General features: G+C 42.8%; 1 protein-coding gene and 1 pseudogene across 8 annotated transcripts in view; one reads left to right on the top strand and one right to left on the bottom strand.

Annotated features, from left to right (window-relative positions):
* The window catches only part of CEBPZOS (CEBPZ opposite strand), a 52161-nt gene that overhangs the window by 12548 nt on the left and 26782 nt on the right, over positions 1-12831 (bottom strand). The window contains exons 1-4 of one of the 8 annotated variants that reach the window (XM_074378732.1): positions 3329-4413; positions 1670-1724; positions 1424-1539; positions 573-617 (exon numbers count right to left, since the gene is read on the bottom strand). In XM_074378732.1, the coding sequence (XP_074234833.1) occupies positions 573-617; positions 1424-1538 (160 nt within the window). In that variant the 5' untranslated portion in view covers position 1539; positions 1670-1724; positions 3329-4413. Of the gene's footprint in view, positions 1-572; positions 618-1423; positions 1540-1669; positions 3290-3328; positions 4427-4493; positions 4625-12831 lie in introns of those variants that run through there. The other 7 variants (XM_045504815.2, XM_045504814.2, XM_045504812.2 and 4 more) reach the window with 7 other exon arrangements.
* LOC105079056 (casein kinase I pseudogene) lies at positions 9037-12145 on the top strand (annotated as a pseudogene).

Raw genomic sequence — 12831 nt, 5'->3', positions numbered from 1 at the left:
GCTTTTCTTCCTTATTTCTGCATAGTAAAATGAAAAAGATGATAGGTAAAGATGATGGTAGAATACATATGCTGTGTATAAGCTCTAGCATCTTTAATAATCATTGTAAAGAGAGCTATTTACTAAGCATTACTTTTGTACCAGATAACTGTGCAAAGTAATTACATGATGTCATCTTGTTTAATCCTCATAACAGTTCATGAGATGGGCATTATTATCTCTACTTGACAGAGACAAGAAAAGCTCCAAGAAGTTAGCAAACCAGAGATTGCTCTTAAATTTTAAGCTGTGGTTTGATTCCATCACCCTCAGATATGTCTCATTCCAAAGTCTACATTCTTAGACAGGAAGAATTAAGAACCCGCCCATTAGCTAACTACTCTCATCCCTGGATAAAAGTTTTCTCCACTCTGTATTCTCAGAAGTGAAAATGGGGATGAACAGTAATTTTGGAAATTGACATCACAAAATTAAAGTCATTTAGCCCTTAACTGGTCATAAAGAAATTACTTAATTTATAGGTTACCTGAGGAAGTTGTTTTGTACTCATTTTTACTTAAGGAAAAACATACCTTCTAAGATGAAGGGAAATTTCTTGCTCATTGTTTGCCTGAAATCTAATGAAAAAAGTCAAAATTAGGCATGATTAGAAACTTATTATATTAACACATGGAACCATAATTTAATGCTACCTTTAGAGTCTATAAGATAGGAATCAGACATTTGTGTTAAAGTCTTCCTGGTAATGTTTTCTTTTATACCTTTACTTACAATTTAAAAGTATAGAGACTTTGTGAATATCCACCAGCATCCTGGAACAGTGTTCCAGTGAAGTGCTTTAAGACAGACAACAAGTTTCAAAGATGGCCACCACCCCAAGACTACCATTCCCTGCTTCAGAGAAAGAAAACATTTCCTGATTTTTATAGTTGAGGGTTCTAACATAAAATTTCCCCCACAAAATGTCAAAGCACTTTCAGTGATGGCCAGTGGCATGGGAAAGGCTCTTAGTGCCCCCAGTACTGGTTCAAGGAAGAACTCTGCTAGCCTGAGAATCTGGTTACTTGACAATTCAGCTATGTTACTTCTTGCTTTCTCAGTCCACCAAACAATGTGGCATAGTGGACAGGCTGAATTTTCTCTGTGTTCCCAAACTGAGCCAGACCAGGGACACTTGTTTATTCCTACCCCGCACCTAGTAAAATCCATGGAGGTGTGAAACATTTTCCCTAGTCTACAATTTTTTTTCTTCAGGGAGAAGTAAGAGTCATTTATAACACTTAGCTTCTCCCTCATGTGCCCATAAAATGCTTAAATACATTGAATCTGAAGACGCAGTTTCTCTAAAAAGGCCATTTAACCTAAAAGGCATTAGCAGACTATATAGCCCTCTAGAAAACACTAATTTCTGAAGTATGATTACCTTGGCTTGTGTTCATCTTTTTAAACAAAAAATAGGCTCCAAAAATGCCCACAAGTTCAGCTACTAATACTCCTTTAAAGATCTTCTTTGCCAGTGGTTCCATAGTGCGGGCCATCCTAAATTTAACAATAATAAATAAGTGAAACCTGAATAAGCATATTCAAACTTAATACCACATCTATAAGAATAACTCCAACTGATTCCCATAGTTTGAATTATTACACAGGAATAAAATCCCAAAGTTACCGTATACTTCGTTGTATTAGACATGGCTCACATTCCTAGTTTTCAACCTCCATGCCTGAGGGCCACAGTGAACCAGACATGATTGAAGAAAGCGCAGAGAGGAGACAAAATTGAAGAAGGCATTGTAAAAAGAACTAGCGGTTTATGGAACTAAGGTTTTTAAATTGCCTAAGAATATAGAATAGTGGGAGATAGAGTAAATACTCTTTTTAGCTGAACTAAGAATTAAGTAAGATACGATCTAATGGGCTTGATATGTGAAAGTTCTTTGTGAAATGCCCTATTCTGTAAGTGGTTGTACATGTTTTATAGCTGGAGGTTTTCATTTATTTATACAACATATATTCAACTATGTGCCATAGTCTAGGCATTTTATACAAAGTTGAGTAACTAGTTCCTGTTCCTGAGGAGCTGTTCTAACAGTTTTTTCAAACTAATCACATCACCCAAGAGACTTGTTAAAAATGCACATTCCTAGGCCTCAATGGGCAATCCCGCAAACCCTAGATTCTGATTCAGCGAGTCTAGGGTTGGCGCCCAGTAATCTGCCCTTCTACAGGCAACCCAAAGTGACTTTTATAGAGGCCCCTGGACCACATGAGGAGGAACACTGACCACCATCACCCAGAAAAAGTCAAAAGCAGACTTCAAATCTTGATTCTATTACTATAATGAAAATAAAAGCCAACTGGAAGAAAAGGCTTGAGTCTTTATTCTTTCTCTAAAGTCAAAGCTAACAAGGAAAGTGCTATATAACAAGAAAATAGTATGTATGACTCTTACTGAATATATGAAATATAATAAACCCACGTTTTTACTCTGCCTCTCCCTAACCCCAAAATCAAGAACGACAGGAGAACCAGTGGTTTTTAAACTCAGGTTTTCAATATTGTCCTATGTATGCTCTTCGTCGCACTGTGAGACGGCACGTCCTCTAATACTCGGCAGTCCTTCTCTCCGCTCACTCCATTAGCTTTATTTATTTATTTTTTTGGGTGTTTAAAATATGTTTATTACAGCTCTTGAAAATTGGGCAGCCAGCAAAAAGTACTAATACATTTTAGCGTTTGCATTTTTTTACCTAAAAGCTGTGATAATGGCTTATGTGGATACTTGCTTTTTGAGACAGGTTGAGGTTCAATCCTACGAATGGGAAAAGTAAACATCATTTCCCTCGAACATTAGAGCTATTTTTGGAGGAGGTTGATTTAATCAAATTCTTTCCCCATTTTTAAAATAATTTTTACTGAGTTACAGTCAGTTTACAATGTTGTGTCAATTTCCAGTTTAGAGCACAATTTTTCAGTTATACATGAACATACATACATTCATTGTCTCATTCTTTTTCACTGTGAGCTACCACAAGATCTTGTATGTATTTCCCTATGCTATACAGTATAGTCTTGTTTATCTATTCTACATATGCCTGTCAGTATCTACAAATTTCGCTTTTGACTCCTTTTTGCAATGTCTGAGGGTGGAGATAATTCAATACCCTACTTTGGTAGGATTACCTGACTAATATCCTTACCAGGTGTCCCTTCCCTGCCAAATTCCCTTCTCTCATTTTGATAATGTGATCACCCTGGGGACTAAGAGATTAAAACTATCATTCTTTCCTAAGAGAAATGAAGCAGAGAAAGTTAAAAAAGAACTTACACATAACCGAGAGGCGGTGAGAGGGTTGGAAGGGAGACTTGTTTTGCTTTGTCTACTGCTATGCTGTACATTACTGACAGGAAATAAGCCACGATCAGTACAGGGAGCTCTCTTGCGGTTGTTTTATTATGTTCAAGGGGTGAGAAAAACAAAACGAAGCCTGCCTACAGCCAGATCTACGGTGCAAGGAATCCAAACAGAATTTTGTTTTGTTGGGAGAGAGTGAGGATAGGGGTTCAAAAAATAAAGACCGAGTAACACTGTATAATAAAGCATTTACCTTTCTTAAAGACATACATACACATTTTACAGTCCAAGTCCCTCAGCTTCAGGAGAGATGTTTATGACCGATAAAACCCACTTGATAAAGACCACCAAAGGCATACTCATCCACGATAAAGTTAGATTACTAACAGGCAGAGGAGGAACAAGATTATACAAGATTTTGGAGAAGGATGGAACTCAAAGTTTAAAATAAAGCAATCTTCTGATGGGCTGGAGGAAAAGCAGGGCTCTGCCATGGAGTCAACATCACACTGAGCTGAGAAGCTGATTCAGGGTGCACAAGCTTAAGACAAACGTGCAATGTTGCATCCAAAATCCTCTCATCTGTGCACCAATGCTGAAATTCGACACGGTTCAGCATCTACAGGCAAAACGATTTCTAACAGCAAGGTCTTTCCTCACACTCTAGATATGGGACAACAAGGTTTCCCAGCTACGACCCTGGGTTCAATTAACAACAGCAGTCTTTCCAGGTTCTCACAATCAAGAAGAGCTAAGCAAAAGCTAGGCCTCCGAGATGGGCCTCGGGCTGGCGACCCGCGATCCTCATCCCCTCGCGGCCCCCGCACCCCGGCTGTCCCGGTTCCAGCCATCTCCCCAGCTTCCCCGGGTCCCCGGCGCATCCTGGCTTCCCGACCCGCCGGGCTCCAAGGACGCTCGGCCCGCGCGGCCACGCAACCAGCATGGCCGAGGTCGCCGAGCGACCCGGAAACACTCGGGCCTGTCCCGCACCCCTCTGGCGAGACACATATAGCAACACCGAGTGTTCTCCGTATGGCCCCAGAACTCTGCCCAGGCTTCCCCCCAAAAGCACGCCCCACTCCCCGCTCTAGGCAGCCCAAGTCGGCGTCCCAGCGAGAGTCCCGCGCAGGTGTCTTACCTGAGGCGCGTACACGCGGAGCTGCGCATGCGCCAGGGCTGGCACAGCCTCACCCCTTCCGGCGTTGGCCCCGCCCACACACCGTAATTACCGCTTACTGTGCTCTTCCTAAAAGTCGATCCTGACTGCAGGCTACTTATATTATTCCATTGAATCCTCAAAACAGCTCTGTGTCATAATAGGTGCTATGTGTATTTTATTTTACAGAGAAGGTGAGAGGTAGCCTCCTTCACCCCCTCCCCACAATGACACAGCTAGTAAGGGCCGGAACTTGGGCACTGAAAGCCTGTGCTCAATCATTTTCCTACAACCTACAACCCAAAGTGTGAATCAGCAATACCGGCATCACCTGGGAGCTGGTTAGCTGTGCGGACCTACTGACTCAGAATCTGCATGTTAGCCAGATTCCTATACAATTCGTTTGTAAATCAAAATTTGAGAGTCACTGCCTGCCTGGCCCACTAGATTGGAGGAGGATGAGGGGGAACCGAAAATGGGGAATGGGAGGAGGAGGAGAAAAGGAATAAAAAAGTCTATTAAGGTTCCATGTTGTTGGGCTACACCCTACAGGCCTCCAAACCTTGTATTTGCCCAGGCTTGAGAGCAAAGAGCGAGCCTGGAGACAGCGACAGAGACACACCCATGGCTTATTGGGTGCGGGATGTTACACATCTGAAGCAAGGTCCTGGAGCGACACCCCACCACATATGGCAGACAGCAGGCAGGACAGGGCAGCAATCTTCACGTTGTGGGGAGCAGGTAAAGGAGGCTACCACTTATAGGTGGAATTGACGTTAGGTTGGCTCATCAGGCTACTCAGCAACTGGGGCAGGGGGCAAGCAAGTAGGCAGATACTAATTAAGCCCCATAATTATGAGGATTGGATAGTCATGTGAGTGAATCAGGGTCTGGTCAGGAGGGGGAAATGTGCAGAGAACAAGAGAACAGTGATCTTGAATGGCCTGACTATACCCATGTGCATGACAAAGCCTGAAACACACAAAACAGTTAGACACAGATCTACCTTCACTGACATTATAGTGTAGCAGGAGGGGTGGAATATATCCACAAATAACTAATAAAGAGCACACATGATTAGGGCCTTGCTTCTGATTTGAGGGATCCATGAAGGTGTTAGACAAGCAGTAACAGTTGGAGCTTTGCTCCTGACATGTAAAGAACATGCCCCTGAGGAGCTCTCTGTACCTGCCCCAATTTTCCTGGCCAATCCTGCAAGGAGATAGGGTAGGGGATCCTTGAAGAAAGACAACTAGGCATGTCTTTCTTGACATAAGAGAAGTCATTTTTGACCTAAGCCATTTTGTAATCTAAACCTGGCCACAATGCTTATCCTTGAACTGGTCTCAGTAATTAATGATCTTAAGGGAACAAAAGAATTCAGGAACAAGAGAAGGAACAATATCAGACAAGAGAAGGAACAACAGCAAAACAGTAAATCAGGCTGCAAAGACTCCCAGTTCTGTTTCAATGGTAAAGATTAGCCTGAAGTACATTCTTGGCGTGTTTTGCAGAATTCAAGACCCACTCAACCACCAGATTCAACAGGAACCTAAGGAAGATGATTCTGACCCTTTCTGACCCTCATGACTTCAATTAACTAAAGCTTGGATTCTGTCAACCTTTGCCCCAATTCTATGCTGAATTCTCTTCTGCTCAAGCCCCTTTATAAATATGCATACACCATCCAAACCTCTTTATGAATATACATATATCCTTAGCTTAAAACTTCCCCAATTTTGCTGTTCAGGGAGACACTGCTTTGGAGATCCCCAGGGTTATTCTTACTTGCTACATGTAATAAATCCTTCCTTCTCCCCAACTTTGGCTTGGTTCTGTCTTTTGGCCTGACATTCATCAAGAGGCAACCCAGTTTTTGGTAACACCCCAAGTCCAGCCCACATGGTTCATTTGCACAACTAAACTATCATAAGTGTAAGAAATAAATATGAGAAATATGGATGCATAAACTATACTCATTTAAAGCATGTCATTATTAGTCAAAATCACTCAGGTCTAGACAGATCCAGAGCCCCAAACCATCTCTCTTACACTACATCAACTTTACTGGTATGTTCTTAACGTCTGGGTTTATACAATCTTTTAGTCTCTTCTATCTGCTCTATAGAAACTACCTCTGGCTTGAACCTCCATTCTATTAATATTATGTGTCTAATTTTCTCTCAAGCGTTTCTCATAAGATCTCTTTTTGCACTCTTGCTTTTTATTTTGTCTGTTATTATTTTTGCTGTCATAACCTATTTTTCTCAAAACTTTTCAGACCTCTACCCCAGGTATTACCTACTCTGTCAAGGTTTCCCTTTCCCCTCTAACCAGGACATACACAACCTTCAGCCATTCATTCCCATTTAAAGATTCATCCACAATAAATATGTCTCATTTTAAAAGCAACCCCAATGACTTCCAACAATTTGTTTAAATATAAATACAGATATTTAGATATCTGTATATATATCACTCTAGGCACTGCTCTATGCCTTGAGCTGCCAGGCCCTATTATGTTGTTTTGAAATACCGGAGCATCAGTGTTAAAGGTACCAGGATGACAAAACAAGATAGAAAGGTAATCAGAATGATTCAGATTGAAAAAAGAAAAGAAAAAAGCTTGCTAACAAAGACTGAAATTATTGCACAGAAACTCAATCACTTCCACTGGGGGATGTATATAACTAATTAATGAAGGTTGTTAATTGGGGTGGAAGTTTCCCAGTATCACACAAAACTTGACATCCTCACATTCATATCTTACACATCTTGGACTCCACTATAGACTTCACAAACATGTTTTGAGGTAAGGATCATTTAGCCACAAGATTGAGGACAGGAAAAGCATAGATTCTGGTGGAGACTCATCAAGTTGATTTGAGCAATGAGTGGGGGTAGAAGACAGAGGACACTGGGGCAAGTGGGAGAGACTCTGGTGGTAGGTTTCCAAAGGAACACTGATTTTCACAAGTGTCAAGTGGAGGCGCTCACTGATAGCAGGTGTACAGGCTGTGCTTCTACATAATTGGGGTAAGGGAGGTACCTGACCCCCAGCCTCAACCCCCAGAGGCAAATGCTCAAGCTCTGCAGTTCAGAAGTCCCATCCATCTTCCTCCAAGCCTGCAGCACCCCTCCCAAAGGGTCCTTTGAGGGCTGTACATTCCCCTTGTGGTCCTGATTTGTTAACTCTAGCAGAGTGATGCAAGTGGCCAGGAGGAAGTTCTCCTTGCTGCATCATGCCCAAGGCACAGAAGCTGGCTAAAGTCACAGTCGGCTGTGGTGGAAAGGCAGCAGGGGTCTCCACATTAACAAGCACCTAGGAAGTTTGCGGTCCATTCTCCCACAGTCACATTAGAGGAAGCCAATCCGGTGGGATTCTCAAGGTAAAATCTATTACCTGACATGAGGCAGCAGAGATTAGTCTAGATGACCCATTGCTGCCGGTTGCCAAAGGGCACCTACTAGACAAGATGGGCTCAGTATCTTGGTGATGGCCCAGGCTTCCCTTCTGATGGCCACAGGACACAGCAGTGGAGACCTGCGACCTCTGGGGGGCACTGTACCTGAAGAAGGGGCGGTGGGGGCAGGACCCCTGCTCTGCTGACTGCTGGGATCTGGAGTGGAGTGGTTCTCCATCACCCTCAGTCTAGGAGACCAAAATGTTACCAGATAAACCATACTGGATCCCAAATATTTCCAGCATCCATGAACTCATGGACTCCATCCCTGTCTTCCTGGTTCAGCTTCTGATGAGGGGAGCCAGTTTCTAGCAAACTCCCCAAATACAAAGGTTACACCCCTCTCCCTACACATTGGATTGCAAGATAAATTTCAATCCTGAACTACACTGAGAAGTAGCACTTCTCTTGCTAGAGGAGAGGGAAAAAACACAACTTAATCCCACAGGGGTACCCCACAACACAGAAGGGAAGATGGCACAGGAAGGGAGAGTTTACACACCGCTAAAAACCAGCCTTGGCCAGTCAGCACCCAGGAGACTTCTGCCACCTAAGACCTGCTTTCCTAGTCAGACTTCATTTCAGTCACCTTAGACTTTTTTTATTACCTATTTTCTCCCTCTCTTGCTTTTTGGTATAAGTTCATAGCCTAGAAAATAAATTAAAGGTAAAGAAAGTAAGAGGGAACAATCTCTTTAACCTCAAGGAAAGGAGCTTTAAATAAGCCTCCCAGGCTGCTGCCACCAGAGGCAAGAGCGAAGCCAGGGCAGCACCATCTGAGGGGTCCACCAGCACTTACCCCAGGCCTGGGTAGATCCAGGAGCCCAAGGGAAAGCTGGGATTTCACAGAATGTGAGCCCCATCTGCACCCAAAGGCTCACCAGTGCAAACGCATCATCCAATCTGGGTTATTTTGCAATCATTCATGCTACCGTTGCCCCCCATCCTGCATGCGAGACAATTAAGAGAATTCAGAATTGTATGGTTGACGGGTTGCCCTGTATCTAGGGAGACTAACAAGAATCAGAGTTCACATTACCAATTCCAAACAGTCCCCAAACCCTCCTATCATTACAGGCATTAGTGTCAGAACAGGATCCAGCCACATTGTCTTTTTAAACGTTTTACTTACTAGGAAGCAAGCACAGGACAACAACACTGTTTGAATTAGTGTCTTAAATTCTACCTTCCCCAGGCAAACAAAGACACTTTACAATACAAGGGACAATCCCCCTAAGCAGCTTGGCAGGGAGTCAGTCCAGCTTTACACCTTTTCTTTTTTGGGAGAGAGATTCTGAAATACACAACCACCCCACCTACAATGAATATCGTCCTATTATTACGTAAGGTAACAAGACCTTCAAGGGGCCGTGCTGCATGGAAATAGAAAAACAGTAAGGCACTCAAATATTTTAATTTTACAAACATTTTTTTAAAAAAATAAATAATCACAAATATAACAAAACCCAGATACTCATTCCTAACTAGGAACCTCTTTGGTCAGTTCTTCCCCCTCAGCAAAATGGAGATGAAAATTTCCTCTCCCACAACCATCAAAGGCCTCAGTAAGACACTTTCTGTTGACGGGTAAAATTTCCTCAATTCCATGATGCAAATGTTTCCATATGTCTGCATTTCTGAAAGAGGAATGCATCACACAATAGATGGATAGTCCCCAAACACTATATTAAATAAAATGTTCTAGAATCCAGGGACTTTATTTCTCTTGTGGTCATAAAAATCTGTCTCCTCAGAAGGTAGGATATTTTTTTTTTTCAGTGAAAATTTCCCCGGCCTTGTTTCTCATAGCAGATAAAGAAGCACCAAAAATGCAGTGGTCCTGATAACTAAACCCAGGGCCTATAAGAGAGAAATTTTTGTAATTATCTTTGTGCCAGGGGACTCAGCTGCACTGCCTGCATTCCAATGCCAGCTCCTCAAAGGGCTGACTCTATACGGCTCCTGTAAAACTACAGTTAACCCACCTGTAAAGTGGTAACAATAGTAACACCGAGGATGGCGGCGTCGGCGGAGTGACAGGGGTCCCTCCGGGCGGGAGCCGGCAGCAGTGGTGGCAGCGGTATCGCCGCCCTAACTCACCGCGCCTCTTTTCCAGCCTGCGATGTCACCGTGAAAACGAGGCAGTGGCGGCCACCGAGAAAGAAGTGGCCTGGCCTGGTAACTGCCAGAACCCCCTCAACAATCTGCAGCCTGGCAAAAAGAAACCTGACAGAGGCGGTGATCACGTTCCCTTTGGCCGATCCTGGTCCCTGGAGCGCCAAGAAAGAGCCAACGTTTTCCATTTCCGCCGCCCTCAGCAGCCTTGCTTGGTGGACAAGCTCTAGTGGCCTTCGTCCTCCCCTTAGAGGTGTCAGGGCTTAGCCCCAGCCTCCATCTTCGTCTCTCAGGATGGCGAGCAGCAGCGGCTCCAAGGCCGAATTCATTGTTGGAGGGAAATATAAACTGGTATGGAAGATCGGGTCTGGCTCCTTCGGGGACATTTACCTGGCAATCAACATCACCAATGGCGAGGAAGTGGCAGTGAAGCTAGAATCTCAGAAGGCCAGGCAACCCCAGTTGCTGTATGAGAGCAAACTCTACAAGATTCTTCAAGGTGGGGTCTCGGCATCCCCCACATACAGTGGTATGGTCAGGAAAAAGACTACAATGTGCTAGTCATGGATCTTCTTAGACCCAGCCTCGAAGACCTCTTCAATTTCTGTTCAAGAAGGTTCACAATGAAAACTGTACTTATGTTAGCTGACCAGATGATCAGTAGAATTGAATATGTGCATACAAAGAATTTTATACATGGAGACATTAAACCAGATAACTTCCTAATGGGTACTGGGCGTCACTGTAATAAGTTATTCCTTACTGATTTTGGTTTAGCCAAAAAGTACAGAGACAACAGGACTAGGCAACACATACCTTTCAGAGAAGATAAAAATCTCACTGGCACTGCTCGATATGCTAGCATCAATGCACATCTTGGTACTGAACAGAAATGCTGAGATGACATGGAGTCATTAGGCTATGTTTTGATGTATTTTAATAGAACCAGCCTGCCATGGCAAGGACTAAAGGCTGCAACAAAGAAGCAAAAATATGAAAAAGTTAGCGAAAAGAAGATGTCCACACCTGCTGAAATTTTATGTAAGGGGTTTCCTGCAGAATTTGCCAAGTACTTAAACTATTGTCGTGGGCTGCGCTTTGAAGAAGCCCCAGATTACATGTACCTGAGGCAGCTATTCCGCATTCTTTTCAGGACCCTGAACCACCAACATGAATACACATTTGACTGGACAATGTTAAAGCAGAAAGCAGCACAGCAGGCAGCCTCTTCAAGTGGGCAGGGTCAGCAGGCCCAAACCCCCAAGGTTTCTAAGCATGAATTGAGGAACAGAAGGAGCAGAGCAGATGAGCGGAGCAGCATTTGTTTCTCCCCAAATCTAGAAATTTTAGTTCATATGTACGGTAGCCAGTGGTTGTGGACAACCATTTACTTGGTGTAAAGAACTTAATTTCAGTATAAACTGGCTCTGGGCGGCATTGGTGATGCTGTGTCCCGAGTTGCAGCTGCTGTAATTGTGAATATTAACTGAGATAGTGAAACATGGTGTCCAGTTTTCTATTGCATTTTTTCAAGTGGAAAAGTAAACTAAATGGTTGACACACAAATTGGTGGAGAAATTGTGCATATGCCAATTTTTTGTTAAAATCTTTTGTTTTGAACTATACTGCTTTGAGATCTCCTTTCAGAAGAATGGCATGAACAGTCTTCAGCCACAGTTGTGATGGTTGTAAATGCTAACAATTGTGCGTTCTTAGGGTTTGTCCTTCCTGGGGTTTGCAAGTTGTTCACTTAAAACATTCTTAAAATGGTTGGCTTCTTGTCTGCAAGCCAGCTGATATGGTAGCAACCAAAGATTCCAGTGTTTGAGCATATGAAAGACTCTGCCTGCTTACCTGTGCTAGAAATAACAGCATCTAAAGTGAAGACTTAAGAAAAATTTAGTGACTACTAGATTATCCTTAGGACTCTGCATTAACTCTGTAATGTTCTTGGTATTAAAAAAAAGCATATTTGTCACAGAAATTTAGTTAACATCTTACAACTGAACATGTATGTATGTTGCTTAGATAAATGTAATCACTGTAAATATCTATATGATCTGGGATTTTGCTTTTATTTTGAAATGGGAGCTTTCTTGTTTATAAGTTCATTAAAAACTAAAAACTGTTTCTGTAAAAAAAAATAGTAACACCGATCTCATAGGGCTTTTATGAAGTTACATTAAATCATCCACGTAATGTTACCAACTTGGCAGGATGTCTGCTACAAATAAGTGATCCACAACCTTGGCTACTATTTTAACTGATACATGAATGGCTGTAGCAGCTAGGTAACCATGCACAGTTAGGAGTTAACTTCTTCACTGTTAGCATTAGTTTAGAGAAAGGTAAACATAGGTTTTTAAAAACTGTGCTCATAGGGCTGGTGGGAAAAAAAATGGAGGAGGAGTAAGGAGAATGACGTGGAGAAGAGAATGGGAGAAAGAAGGAAAAAGCTCACAGATGTTTATGGAAACTCAACTTAAGAAGAGGCCAAAGAGAGTACATTTTGACTCAGAAAGTGCACTAGATAGGATATAGGCAAAACTGCTGTAACAAAGGGACTGCAAAAGTCCAGAGGCTGCAACAAGATAGACAATTGGAGGCTTTCACACAGCGTTCAGGAGGTTTGGTATATGTGGGGTGGGTGACAGGAGGGCAACTCATTGAGTGAGCCAGGTTTCCTCTATCTTGTTGGTCTACCATCCCCTGGAGTACTGCTTTTTGGTCTGGCTGGCCAG

This window comes from Camelus bactrianus, chromosome 15 (assembly GCF_048773025.1).
Source record: "Camelus bactrianus isolate YW-2024 breed Bactrian camel chromosome 15, ASM4877302v1, whole genome shotgun sequence".
NCBI classification, from domain to species: domain Eukaryota; kingdom Metazoa; phylum Chordata; class Mammalia; order Artiodactyla; family Camelidae; genus Camelus; species Camelus bactrianus.
This window is presented reverse-complemented; position numbering and strand designations above follow the sequence as displayed.